General features: G+C 37.2%; 1 protein-coding gene across 1 annotated transcript in view; it reads right to left on the reverse strand.

The window, feature by feature from the left end:
• The window catches only part of FAM13C (family with sequence similarity 13 member C), a 126,949-nt gene that overhangs the window by 87,154 nt on the left and 24,147 nt on the right, over positions 1 to 15,648 (reverse strand). The window contains exon 6 of the mRNA XM_014940508.1: positions 7,504 to 7,544. Within this exon, the coding sequence (XP_014795994.1) occupies positions 7,504 to 7,544 (41 nt within the window). The remainder of the gene's footprint in view (positions 1 to 7,503; positions 7,545 to 15,648) is intronic.

Below are 15,648 nucleotides of genomic sequence, written 5' to 3' on the forward strand. Positions count from 1 at the left end.
GCACGATCTGATCCAGAGTTACATCACGGACCAGTAGTCGTGGAAAATAACATTACCACTGTTTATATGATGATTCATATCCTCTAATTTTCAAATTCTCTTGACAGTCCTGCTGTGTCACAAACAGCATTAATGTCACACTAGAAGAAAACCACAGATCTTAAGTGCTATTTCTGAGAAGGGAGTCAAATTCATAATCTGTTATTTTCCAGGCTCAGCCATTGTCAAAGATATAGCTGCAGGACAGTAACAAAGTCAATGGACAATACAGGTCTTCAATATTTCTCAAAACAACAGACCATATAAAGTGCAAAATGTATTTGACCATAAAACTAAAAACAAAACCTAAAATATTCCATATTTACAACGCTCATTTTATGAAAAAATCTTTGCATACCACCTTTTCCATGCAGTCTGAGTCATAAAAAATGTAAGATGTTGAAGCTAGGGTAGGAAGCTGATAAATTCAATTAGTTGCAGTGTTCTGCTGCTTAACTTTGTTTCAGCAGGAAATAAAATCAGCTCTGAGACACTTCCATACCCTTCTTGTGTGAAGAAAGATTTACTCATTATCTCCCTCTAAAGCTAAGGAACTGCTCCAAAAGCAGAGCCCAGTACCAGGCTGCATTACCATAGCTGCTTACGCTGGCAGCAATGGTGCATAAAGAACCAGACAGTCAGCCCTCCCTCTCCCCTGCTCCACGTGCCTTTGTACTGCCCATTAACACCAGAATGACCCCATCCCTGAAGCCAAGAGCTGGTCCAAAGATAGGAACAGTACATCCAAAAAGAGTTGGCTATTTATATATTTTGCATATGCTTTAATCACGCTATCACTGCAGCACACAACAGCAACATGCTTTATAAAGCACTGACAAATTTTATGGTAATTAGAAAGCCCAATTAGCAATTCTCACACCACAGGCAGATTTGGTTTGATTCGGCAACAGTTGAAGAGAGAAAAATTCAGAAGAAAAAAAGGCTTAAAGGTATTTGAAGTTACAGACAGAGGAATCTAAGTCTGTAATTTAAAGTATATTTAACATATGTTTGAAATCTGTTCTTCGCAACAAGGGCTCTGACTTGAGAACATGCTTCTTGACTCTATTCTCCAGCATTTTTTCCCTCATTGACATAACTGGCTTATAGTTTCTCTGGAAAACAATTTTATTCCTTAAGTATAACTATCAAGAGCTAAGAGTGAACGTAACTTTACCTTAGCAAGTTACATGCCATCATAAAACATTTCTAAATAGATACACAACCTGCAGTTACACTAGTATAGGTAACACTCCAACAAGAGACAGTTACCAATTACCTCAAGTTAAGAAAAAACCCCTGGTTTTTAATACAAAATTGTTCTCTCTGGTGTTTTATACAACTTTCACTCTTAAAGCATCTACTGCCCCAGGTAATCCTATTCAGTTCCCAGTCAAGACACATCACCAGCTGGATCAGAAATGTAGCCCTGTTATTCCAGAGCAGTTTAGAAAGGTGCCCAGGTATGCCAGCACTGAAACGTTGCTGTTTGATACGAGAGATGGACTGCATAAGTCGGAAGTAAAGCAAGCCCAGCCTCAGACTTGGGAGGAATTTGGAATCTTGCAGCTCAACACTGTCCCTAGTGTAAACCGGGCTGACTTGTCTTTTTACATAGACTACCCAAAGCTCTTAGGTTAAATAAATTCTGTTTTCATAAGAAATCAACGAGGAAGCAGTTCATGTAATTCTGTATTTCCAGCTCCACCCATGCAGCTGATAGGACTCATGATCCTCAAAGTTGTTTCAGCTTTCAGGGATATTAGAACTTGCCTCATTCAGTTTACTGTAGCACTAGTTATACTGAGATATAGACACCTGCTTTACAGCTGGGAGAATAATAAGCTACTTGACAGCAATTAAGGTAAAACTTTGATTTGGCATAAATTCTGGAAAAATGCTATTTCCTCAGTCTGTCATGCACCCTGAAGAAAGGGTGAAATGTTAGCAAATTTTAATGACTGCTTTTAAGGGGAAATGAGGTAAATTCAGAGAATTATACTTGCAGATTAAAATGCAGTAACCTAAAAAGTCTGTAGTGTTCTACTGTCAAACTCCAAATGCTGAAAATGAACCCAGTGAACTACAATTTACAATGATTGCTGACAACACTTCCCAAGGATTTTGCACACATGTCAGTTGTTACTGGCTTTAATTTTACTAGAGACTGGATGAGGACTGTTCTCTTTCATTTGGAAGATACTCAGCATTTCCTTCCTTTTTCTTCTCAAGTGAAAGTTAAAAATGAAAGCTTGACATTTGGCACAATGCTACTTAGAAAGAGTAGTTCCATTATTTATGTCTGCATCCTCATTCCCTGCTGCATACTCAGTATCAATATATAGGACTAAAAAGTGCACATACACGTGCATGGATACAGCAGAACCGAGCTAACTCTGGAAAGTGGGTCACATTGGCTATAATCATTCATGATGATCTATTAGAGAAGATGTGCCTGCATCTGCTTAGTCTGGATCTATCCCTACAGGCAATGCCCAAAATGACTGGACTTGCTCTCACATGACCAGCCTAATTGTTTAAACAGAAAGAATTATTGTTAACAATATGACTGCGGAAAAAAAAAAAAAGTAAAAAAGATGAGTGTAAACAGTGGAGTAGCAGTAAGAGCAATGAAACAGGTCCTTCTAAATGGGTATGATGAAGCTGAAACAGTGGTAGCACACCGCATTACACATTACTCTGGAGTAAGAGTGCACATGCACACAATGGGGAAGTAATATTAAGATTATTTAGTCAAGCCAGTATAAAAGGCTGTGTGGATGCATTGTCCCTTAACCAGGTTTATTTTGGTTTAATCCATATCATGCAGAAAAAGTGGAAGAAAAACTACACCTACTCTCAAAATGAAAGCAAAAAAGCATCATATAGAATTTTACATTACTTTAGCTAGTGCCAAAGTAAGCCTGTGTACATAAGTATGTATGTGGATAGATACACAAAACAGTCGGTGTCTTTAAAATTCGCACGTAGAGGATATAAAAAGAGTATTTTGGAGACTAAAGCAAAGCCAAGAGCATTTGCTGATTAATATGTCTTCATCATTATCTCCCTTACCAAGAAAATAAAAAAAAATATATATATATTTAATTTCCTGTATTTTGTACATAAGAAAAAAAACCACTAAAAAGTAATTCCAGTGTGCTGCAAGATGCATTGGTGTCTCAAGGCTACTGCATAGCCACAGATTTCCAAACCTTGGCCAACTTTTCTGAATCAAAGACAAAAAATTCAGTTTAAAATTTAAAGTATGATCAGAAAAAAATCTGATCAGAGAAAAAATACTCTGGAAAGTTTTATTACACACTTGCCTTTGCTCATCAGTTTTGCCATCTTTGATCTTCACTATAAATTGTCATTGCATTTGTATATTTTATGAAAAGCGTATTAGGAGAGTGAAGGAGGGAAATAAAACAGCAGCCTTGTGATCCCTTCCTTCAAAATACACTTCATCCATTTCAAACTTTTCTTTGTGAACTTGTTAGTTTGTTAATCCCTAGACAGTTCCTAATGAAACTTTCTTGATAGGTGGCACAAGGTATGACATTTATATTGCTAATATTTTATACTCTGAGCTCTCTGGTTACTTTGCACAACTTTTTCAAATAAGACACCAGGATTATATTGGCATTGGGAGGTGCATAGTGGGGTTAGGCAGGACAAAAGACCAGTTTTCCATAACAAGAACAGTTCTACTTGTGCTTACTAGATTCAAAGGTATTTAGCATCATGTACATTCATACTAGTAACACTGCCCTGTTATAGTGTGGTGCCACGGGGTTCAAGGACAGCTGCAGTTATCCTTGAATCTAGCCTGCAGAGCTGGTATATCTAACCAGTTGGTAAATCTAAAAGGTATTTAACAGTTACCTTTTACATGAAAAGAACTAACAACAAACAGAGCCCAGGAGGATGAATCTGCCATAATTCTTCCCAAAAGTAAAACATCCTGAGGCATTTCTAGTATCCTATATATGCTAGTAGTCTGTCCCCAAGAGAAGTCTTGTCCCCAAGACAAGTCCCCAAGAGCAACTTTCAGTTGCTCTTAATAACAAACTTAATTTAAAAGGATTATAATGGCCCGTCCAAGCACACTGATAAACATCAATCAAACACATTTCTGTATATCAGATTTCCAACCTGACAGATTTGTGTTTGCAATCAAGCTAAGCTTCTACAAAACAAAACAGAAAATCAGTTAATAGGTATCTTGTGGTAGCACACTGATTTACTTTAAAAGGGCATAACACTAAACCAGCTAAATGTAAGACAACCCCTGTTACGCAAAATTAAAGTAACAGAAGTCTATCCTGTTAGTCAAAAGTGTGAGTCATCCTCACTTTTCCATGGTAAAAGAAATTGGATAAAAGTTAAATTATCAGGACAAGCTTTAGTTCCATAATAAAAGACCACAGGATAAGAAAAAGGTAGTAAGTAACCGCAAAAGGGAACCATCATCCTGTTTATGCTATGCTTATACTATAAGAGAAACTAGCAACACCATAGAGGTGTACTAAACAACAAATAACACATTTAAGGTCACTGATGTGAAGGCAGGTGCACAGTAATTAGTCTTACTCTCAGTTCAGAGCTAGTCATGAGTTTTGGAAAGCTCAAGTAGATTTACTGTCCTTTCCAGTCACGTAATCTTGATAACGCCTTTCTTTCCTGATGTATTTACTGAAAATCTCTGTAGCACTTAATTGTGCTTAGTCCTAATAGAAAGGTGATTTTTTGGTAACTGAATACCAACACTCTGGTTCTGAATCAGTAAGCTAAGCTTCACAGTACATCCAGCAGGTTTCTTAATTCCAGTACCTATTCCCATCACAGCAGATTGAGGCTATGGCTATCTCTTCTACACATTTATTTCACGAGTATTTGTCCTGATGCAGTATACACCTTTTGGGTGGCAGATTGCACCATCTAAGAGCTGGTTTCAGAAGCAACTTTCTTGTGACATTAGATAATTTTTTTAAGCCAACAATATTGTTGAACACAAGTATTGTCCCTGCAGGCTGGAGGTCAGGTCACTTCATTTAGGTGCTGCATTCTCTGCTCAGATAAGAATGCGCCACGCTAAGTCAAACTAAGTGGTCAAATTATTAGTTCATCTTATTTTCCCAGAAGCAAATTACTATGTATTTTCGCTCCAGCAGAGTGGTAGTAACAAACAGCTGAGGTTACAGCTTCATAACTGGTACCTTTGAATGACCTGAGGGTTTGCAAAGTGAGTATTTACCAACAGCATTTGCCTGGTTGTGTTTAAATGAAAGCAAACAATTGGGGAAGTTCACATCAGCAACTGGCCCACTTGCTTGATTACTAGTAAACAAATAATAAAGCACTGCTTCCAAGACAAGCTTAGTCAAATTCATTTTCCTGAAAACATTGGTTTTTGCTGATCTTCACCAGACCTTGGTTGTAAAAGAACAAACACCAGTGAATGTTAAGTTCTCTAAGAAATGCAAATCTGACTGTCCTGAGAGTACATAAATTAGGTTTGAATTTTCTGCAAAAATTCCAGTTAGCAAGACAAAATCATGGCAGATGGATTCACAAAAAAATATTTCAGCATGATACATTTTTTTTTTAAATCCAACATATGGCACAAACTCAAGATAGAAAACTTGGCTTTAATTTCACTCTGTGTCCCAAGGGATTTGAAGTTAAATCCCTGAGAAGAATGCCTTAATTCCAGTGGGCTTGAAGTTGAGCATTTCCAGTCTCCTTGTTGATATTTTCCATTATTTATGAAATACATTCATAGGCATACTTTTTAAATTTTTTTTAGCTTTTTTCTTTTTTTCATTGCAGATATTGAGATTCAGCTGTTTTAAAACTGGATGAACATGCAAACCATTAATTACCAATTGTGTAAGATAGGAAGGACTTAAATTCAGTGTGATCAGAGAAAAACAATTGCCAGTTGTTCCATTATAATCAGAAATGTTGAAAAAATGCCCAGAAATCATATTATCTACTGAATGCGGTACTGTTATGTCAGATCCAGAAATGAGTTAGGACGACATGCAAGTCCTCCACCAGACCTAAGCAATCAGTATGATTTAGAAGTTGCCTTCTCACAGAACAGACTATTATTTCAACAGTACTTCGTAATTTCTATGGTGATAAAGGCTCAACATTGGGACGCACTATCTGCTGGCAAATAAGAGATCGTATCTTTTGAAATCTTCTCCCTTGACTTTTGTCCCCACATGATGTATTATACTACCTTATATTGCTCTACTACCATTTGATTAGCTTTTGGGAAATGCCAGCTTGTCTCTGCTTCAATAGCTTTGTCTAAATCCTTGAATTATCTTTCCTAGTTCTCTCAGAAAGCTATTTCCTAACTAATGTGGTTTATTAATCTGCTGCATTTCTGGCAAAGCAAGCAGAATATTAAGTGGGATAGTTCAGCAGCGTCTGGCATTACAAAATATCTGGGAAATACTTGAAGTTGCTCTGAACCATAACATCTTTTCCTTGTCTTTTTCACTGCAGAGCACAATGAACTTGGCCTCCATTATGGTGTTTCAGTGGAATCTCAGAACAAAACTCACAAAAACTAAAAGACTGGAACGTGTACCATGATTTTCCAGTGGCTATTAGCTTAGTCCACGTATTTTTACTCCAAAATGATGGGAATGCATTACTGTGTTTTTAAGCTTTATAGGTAAAAATATTCCCTTAAGAAATTTTTTGGCTAAGCTATGGCCCTGTGGTCAGACAAGTCAAATGCTGGAGAAATGATGCAAGGAAATCTAGTCTTGGGGTATAACATAATACTCTTTGTTTACATAAATGCAATTCTCATAAACACCATTTTTTTCTGACAGAAACACAGCAAAGAATTTCAACTTTGTTAAGACATCAGTTTTTCTGTCTCCAGAAAACTTAGCCATCTGCATAAAGCACAGCCATTGCACACCCCAAACCTCTCCAAAAAGAAGCTTTGATGATGCTGAGTTCCCTGCTAGCCCCCTCCTCCCAGGACTAAGCACACACAGTTATTGATATATTTATTCTGATAGCATCTCAGCCTTCTGGTGCACTGCTGCACCAGTGCAAGAACATGAAACAATATCTAAAAGTAGGCACTTCTTCCTTGCAGGTTAAGAAATACCAACATGTCACCCATGATATAGGTATGTATAAGTAGAATAAAAGATTAGAGGCATACTGAAAAAAAACCCAAACAACCCACCCAAGAATAAAGAATACATTTTTTTGAGGGTCAAGTGCTAACACTGGCCTTCCAGGCCTTCATTTATCTGTCTACAGCTGATATACATCAGTGTTAAGACTTTGATAAGTTTCACTTTTTAGGTTATTCCTCCAACAAACAAGCTATTATTACATTATAGAAGTATATTATACAGATTAGTAGTGAGATACCAAAGTTTCCATCAAGGAGTTAAATAACAGGTGCTTTCATCCTACCTTAATAACATGAGTGTGTCTCTATCTTCTGTGTTGTTTTCCTGTGTAGAGAAAAGAAACAAGATGTACAAGGCTGGATTAGGATTCAGTACCAGCTTGGTCCACTGTTCAGTTGTGCTGTTCTTGTCTGTTTTCAGGAGGACAAACACTTCTTGTTCATTCAGGTGTTTGCAATTTTCTTGTCCTAGCCAAAATCACACCCTATCATTTTCCTAGCTAGTAGCCATGTCGGGGAGCAGGAAACTCATTAACACAATCATGACAGAAAAGGCTCGGAAAAAAAGGAATTTTTATAATGTTAAAATATGACTGTTAATGGCCACTACATTAGTGGCACCTTTCTACATACGACAAAGCAGGAACTCAGTAGAAAAACAAATAAAGGAAAAGTGTAGTAAAAAAATGCCCAGACCATAAAGCACACCTGCACACAGCACATCTTTTGGAAGAAGGGAGGAGGACATGGCAGGGAAAACAATGCCTGTTTGGGCAATAAAAGGTGTTGGTGTTTATTGCCTGTTTACTATTATACAATGGTAATAAACCCAAACTAGCAGGGACACTTCAGCTTGGATTCAGAATACTTTCCCAAGCCCAGACTTTCTGACATTGCTGTAGCCAGAGTGCAGATACCTCCCCTCCCCAAGAAAACTTGGCTCTGCAGCTTTGCACATTGATGTCATGCATTCTATATGTTAAATTCCCTTCTGCTCAGGGTACCTGCAATTTTAGACAATTTAAGAGCTATGATAACTCTATAATTGGTAAACACTGCAACAAACAGAAGATATAAATTTAAAACAATAAGAGCTCTTAGTTGAACGTGGGAGGCATCTGTAAGAATCACCAAAGTAGCCAACTGGGAAGGATTTTAAAAGACTCTCCCCAAACCAGCTGGAACTTTTCCCATTTAAGACTGAATCAAGTTTCAGCTTTGAAAGACCTCAGTGGTACTCTCTTAATTTATTTTAGGAGATAATGGAGTTCTGAATCAGATCTTGTGTTATCTGGACCCCAGACAGTTAGCCATGTAATTGGAAACTGGAAAAACTATTCTGGCTTTGCTACCCTTTTCACTTTTTATTCTTTCTTCCTGTGTGGTTTTTCCTGCCTCAGTGCTATATCCTGATCTACAAAATTAGGACATGACAAATATTCACCATTTTGTAGTATAGACAGAAAAGCTTTACTGTAATTACATCTGTCATGTAGTTTTCATGTAGAAATGAAACAGCCACTACACACCTAATCAGAGCTACCCAGGAAGAACCTGTCATGCACAAAAAGTGATCAAATAACCTTCTATTGACTCAAGTCCTAAGCAACCTTACAATAATTATCATAAAAATGGAAAACTTCTGATTTAGGTCCCAAAAATTTAGGTCAGTCAAAAACTTACGCATATGCTTAACGTTAAGAACTTAAATATGCTAAGCACTTGCTAAGTAGGTTGGCAAGCACTGAACTGCCTTGTTAAATAAAGCAAGACCGAAATCTTAACATACACACATGCACACATACACACACACATAGTCAGTGCCTGCCAAGAGGAATTTTGTGCATAGCACTGAACCACACAATTTGCACTCATTTGTACTACTCAGGTGAAAAGGAAGGTGATGAGCTCAACAGCTCTTAGATACAGCTGCTTAGTATATGAGAATGCCAACCTGGAACCTCAAGCCTTTTCTCTTTCTTTCTTTGCTCTCCTCCACAAATACATGCATATAGTTTGTAATTTCACCATAAATTTCCCTGACTGTGTTTTCTTCCCCAATTTTACAATATGAGCAAAGAAAATAAACTCTCTTTGGAAAGAAAGTGGCAGAGATATGAACGTATAGAAAACACAGCTTCATTGTTTGCTTCACTATACCTGAAACATGCATATCTGCTTTTTACCTGTACATGGATTCCTGCATAAGAACGAGGGTATCTACAGGGACTTTTGTAGTTAGCTAGGAAAAGAAATTGCTCTAAGTAACTCTTGCAACAATTTAAAAATGCATTCCTTGCAGCCAAGGAGTCCAGAGCCACAGAAAAAGAGAACAGGTCTGCAAACTAAATAATGTTGTGTATCTGACAAAAACACATAAATACATGGAAATATTTTTTTTCCATTTTAAACTTAGGCTTTGGTTCTAGATATTTAGACTTCTTCCACTAATAGCTAAACTGCTGTGGGACGGTTCACGAAGCTTTTGCATATTGCATTTGACCAAGTCGGTATTTGAGTGGAGGGTAAAATATGTTAAAGAGAAGCCATTTTTTTGACAGTACCTTAGGCTATTTTAAGTAAAAAACTGCAATGCAAAAGGTCAATTTCAATCAGTGCACTGAGGCAGTAGATAATAAAAATTTCACACTTTCTGCAACCATAAGTTTTCTGATTCAAGTGAAATTTCCAAGCTCCTTTGAAGTGCAAGTCACAAAATAAATACTAAGGGGTAAGTTCTGACCTGAAGGTTGCATACTAATCACTTTACCTACCTCTGTTCAACAACAAAGAAAGAAATATTAAAAGGTGTCAGGAGTTTTAATTTTGGAGAGGTTCAGGGGAGCCTACTGTAAATTAAATGGTCTCTCTTCAGCAGTTCTGCGGGTTTCCCATCATTGGCCCTACGTAAAAGTGTCCTTCACCCACACACCTCTGACAATGCAGCAGAAGGCCAGCAGAGAACATGCCACATTTTGAATGTTGCCATTGAGGACACATTTCTCCAGAATCTACTAACACAAAAACCTCCAAAAGTACCCCCAAAAGTCGTACTTTTCAAATATGCACACCCTTATAACCCATCGTCTTACTGATGGTATTTTGGACATAACGCCTTGAATTTGTTCTGCTAAAGTTTGATATGACAAATATTTTTCTGGCTTTCTATTAAAAGAAAGTAGTCATAAGAGCACTGTTGGGAGAGAAGATATAATGCAAAGCCTCAAAAAAGGTTGCACACACCACTAAATACTGTATCATAAAATTTGCAGCAGGATGAGCTGCTGTGAGCAAACCTATGTGATAATTTATTTAAACATAACTTTTGAGAGATCACCTGCTACAGGGAGAAAAGATAACAGGCTTCTTATAGGTACAGTCAACCTGAGTCAATATCTGGCATTACTTAGTTCCACTACTGAATTATTTTAGTATGAACGAAAGGGAGGTGTATCTGAGAACTGTAACCTACATACTTTACTACTCAATTGCAATATTCTATTTGCATTTTAATAAGGATGCAGTATTAGTGAGAATTCACCTTTTTAAGAGAACCTAGGAGATTTTGAGCAGAGATAGCCATTATTTTATCCCTAAGAAATAGAATTAATCTTGAAAAATAGAATTTTACAAAAATAAAACTATGAAAGAAACACATTAGTACAAATATCTCTTGAAATTGAAGATATTTAAGTATTCACTATCACAATCAGTTAAGTCTTCAACTCTAATCTCAAAATTTATTAATGGATATTCTGCACAGAATACTAGAAATTAGTAGGCACAGAGATTTTATTTTTTTTATAGTATTTTCTGTTACATTCTAATGCCAGAACGGATAAGTCTAGCTTTTCTAAAATTATAATACAACACCAATTTGCTGCAGCCTGAAGTTTATCTCAGTTGATAAAAATTTAATGACATATTGTTATTTTTAATTAGGCAGAAGGTTTGTGAAAACACATGCGTGCCAAAATTCAAAAATTTTACTTCATTTAACAGAAACAGGCATTTTCAACTTTAAAAGCCTCACTCAGAGAGTTGGTAGAAACCAGGCAGCACCCACTGCATTACTAACTAACTCTTGAAACTGATCTAACTATGAATTCAGCATTTCTCTACACTGATGCATGCAAGCAGGATAATACACACTGAACTCCGATAAAAGGCTTTAGAGTTGCCCTGACTAAATGCATCTATAAAAATCTCTCCATTTTTTTCTTGTTCTATTTGATGCATATTAAAACTTCATTTTATATAAATGTTACCTTACCACTCTGGCCTGGTTCCTTCCTCCCTGCCCAAACTCAGACCTGCAATATGAAACATTGCAACTCCATTTCATTGTAGAGCTCAGAAAGCACCTTTTGAGGGTTGTGTCAACCTAGCACCTTTAGTTCTTTATAGACTTTAATGAGAACCTTTCAATTGCCTGTTGCACAATAGCTTTATAATAAAACCCAAACAGGGAGGAAGCGTTTGTCCTTTCCAATTACTGTTCAAGCTGCCCTGGAAGTCAGCTTACTACCTACCTCAAATTTCGACTGACACATTGCCTCACAGAGCACAATTGTTTTGGCACGCTGTATGCAAGATAGACAAATATTTTGAAGACACAGGAGTTCTAACGCTTCCCTTTGGTCTCTTTTTAGAAGTTCTTGCAAGTATCTCACCTATAAGCTTCAGAATTGATTTGGCTTATTCTGGTCATTAGCACAACGTAACTGACTTTTTGGGGGCAAGGAGCAGAAAGACGATGCATTTCATTACTAGTCTGCTTTTTGTGAACCAGAAACATGGGCAACTGCAGTAGCACAGGGGCTGATTTGTTTTTGAACAACATAAACCAAAAATTTGGGAAGCCTGTAACTAAATGAAACACTAAGTCTGCTAGCAATAATCTAGTGAGGCCTAGATTGGGAAAGAGACATAGAAATGCTTTGGAAAAAAATTGAATTGTTTCCAAAAATAAAAGTAATCACACAGTATTTGGGAGTGGACATCCCATACAGAAAAGTCTGGCGTAGGAGCATGCTCTAACCCCACAGTGTCTGCCAACTTTTCCACTTTTGAGAAACTCTTAAATTACTTCTGGGGAAAAAAAAAAAAAATCCAAGATAAGTCCTCTCTATTGTCCTTCATATGCCACAGTTAATTACCAAAACTCCACTGGGAGCCTGTCAGCATTCTCCATGCAGGTAGACACTGCTACCAAAGTTCCTGCTTTAAAGAAAAGCAGTTTTAACCTGCTGGGCATTTTAAACAGCACCTTCATCACAAGACTTCAACTGCACAACTACATTTATATCTTCCTGCCCACCTCCTATTTCCTTACATTATTATTTCCATGGTCAAACATCACACCCCACAGAGCTCAGGCTGCATGGTAGCTGCTGTGAGTGCAGTACCAGACCAGCTCTTACAGAGCACGTTGTCTCAGCAGATTGGCAGTCAACAGGGATATTGATATTTCCCTCATACTTCCCAGCACACTTGACCTGCTTGGTGGTGGAGAACAGGAGCAAAAAGGGAGCATGGCTAAAGTCAGCTCCCAAGAAGCATATAAATTCAAATTTTGCCATTACTCTTGTAACTTCTTGCAATAGCCATAAAGAGTGAGAGACAGTACTTCTTTTCCTGCAAAAATGAAAGACTAGACCCTTCTGCACAATATCCTCTTGGAACACATACCAGTATTCAGCAGATAAGAGAATATCAGAACTACATTCACAGCTATTTTATTACTGTTTAAGTTAACTAACTTAGAGGGCAGATTAGAGTCAGTCCCAGATGGTGGCATGTAGGGAAAACCATAGCACTACATTAAAGATGTGCATTTAATTAACTTCTATCTGAATTATTATAATTAAGGATTTTACCACAGGTGTTCTTCCAATAATTACCTTCTATTTCCTTGCACAGTGCAGGTTCCCGGGAAATGGGAATTGAGACTATTTCTTAATTTAAATATTTTCAATTATTTTTAAAATTTATTGCTTTTTAATTGATTTATTGATATTTTCTTTGTGACTTTTTGGCCTTTTTCAGATTCCAATAGGCTTTTCTAAGACCTCAGAAATGCCTTTAAGGTGGCCAGATGCAATTCTGAGTACTTAACAAGATATAGGTTGCATTTTATTATGTGTGGATCCAGGAAAAAAGTTCATACACAAAGTTATAAATTTACTTTTGGAGTTAGGAATAAATGGCTCATTTTTGTCACTGGTGCTGCACGTGCAATACTGATTTCCTACAGTATTCTTCTGGAGATTGATAATTCTTTTATTGTTTTATTTGCATATGTGTCTTAGCAGATCACCTTCTTGCACATTAACTGTTGCAATGTGTACTGAATATAAAAGATTGAGTGGCTATCCTGATTTATTTTTTTTTTTTCCCTCAAGACTAATTGAGCGGGTCAATGCATTTAGTAGTGATTCTTTGGTTTCCAATTAATATTTCCACTGATATCACAACATATCGTGAAATGGCAATTAGAAAACATAGGCCGAGAGAAACAGGCTCCTGCTTCATCTGTGCTGCAAAGATACATAGGGTCACATTTTTGTCTTAAACTTGAAATTCATAGTTCATAATTTTATTAAAATGGAAAGACATAAAGGGCTGAAGATAGGATTTAATCAAGGGAGGAGAAGAATAATGCACAACAGGGAATGATTTAAGGCAGAGAGTCCTGCCCTCTCTTGCATTAGTTCCTGCCAAATCTGCAGCAGTTTTTAGCGTGCAAGATTACATGCTGAAATTCTTCTTAACTATATCTTCCAGTCTAGGGAAAACAAACAACAATAACAAAAGAATAAACAGGATCATTTGTCTTTTCCTTATGTTTATCTCTGAGCCAGAGGCATTCTTAAGAAACTGAAGAGACCTTTGAAGTAGCACCTCCTGAGACAAAGCAACAGCATCAAATGGCATATATGCTGGTTTCGGTTTACCAGACAGAAACTAAGGTGGTAACATCACAGTCACAGAGCTATCAGTGTTCAGTCCAGCTACGGAACTGCTGGGAGAGAGCGCTCTCCACTTTCCTCCATCAGCATACACCAGGGAAGTACCAGATAGATGGATGCATGAGGGTGTGTGCCCACCTGCAAGTGACAGACAGTGACCTTCCAGCCACAAGTTCTCATTTAATACACTCATTCGATATAAGCTTGCAAGAAAAGATTTAAAAGACATTGTAAAAGTTATGATGTTGTAAATTTAAAACATCTATTGCCTCCATTATAGCCTTCTCCAACAACCCCAGAAATGGCAGTCTATATATATCTATATAGACTGCATACGACAATTCAGCAGCTCCTAAGGTTACTTTAATAAAAATTTGAGAGTAACTGACGCTAGAAATCCAATTATTGCTGAGTAAGTCAGCTCAGTCACCTTATGCTTCTTGGTTTTGTCTTTTTATTTTAAGGATGTTTACAAAGAACTGAAAAAAATACATTTTCATTTTGTCAGTATCTGTAAGTAAAGAAAAAGAGAGTTTTTTTTAAGTCCTCATTTGGGACTTCAACTCCTCTTTTCTTTCATTAGACCCTGTCCCCAAAATTGAGTGTCTGGCTGTAACTAGATAAAAATTAAGCCTTGCTTGAGATAAACTTTCAGAGTTCTGTGTTTCAGCTTTTAAAGATAGGCAGAAACATTCAGTGTCTATTTATTTAAACTCCTGTCCAGAATAAGACCTTGTTACTGTTGGCTCTTACCAAGCAAGCCCAGAGCATAAAGCAGCTTTTGCCAAGAAACAGTGAGATTCTTCCTTGTAGAGTAATTCCCAAGCTTCTAACTCTCTTGTTCCCACAGTGCTTCATCAGCTAAAGAACTGAATAAAATGGATTCTGTTTACGTAAGAACAGATATTAATAGAGCCCATGATCATGTCCATTGCATGCCATTCAAGGACATACAAAATGACCAATTCAGTTAACACATGGATGAAACCCTTCTGCTAAATGACCACTAAGGTGAACAGGGTTAAGACAGAAAATAGAAATTTCATTGGGGATTGATTTTTTAGGCACGAGATGGAAATCATACTAAAAGTAATTACGAGGTATGTATTTCAAGAATTTTAAAAATTTAACCCTATAGAGCTTACATTCCACCCACATTTTATCAGTTACCTTCCATCGTGCTCAGTGTGTGCTATAGGAAAACTTAGTGCATCAAACAAACAAAAAAAAAGTGACACAGCAAAGAACGAACCGATCTGCTGAACAGCCTGTTCCTACTTGTGCACCACATTCCCAGTGCTTCTCCTTATTTCAGTGGGGATATTTGCCTGAAATACGTATGAACCATTTCAGCAGTACCCCTGCTTATCCAAAACTCTCTTTATGGCCAAGTTTCACTCCACTTTTTCTTTGCTTATACTGAGAAACAAGGGAAGCAGAAGAAACTAAAGCTTAAAG

This window comes from Calidris pugnax, unplaced genomic scaffold, assembly GCF_001431845.1.
Source record: "Calidris pugnax isolate Ruff unplaced genomic scaffold, ASM143184v1 scaffold39, whole genome shotgun sequence".
Lineage (NCBI taxonomy): Eukaryota > Metazoa > Chordata > Aves > Charadriiformes > Scolopacidae > Calidris > Calidris pugnax.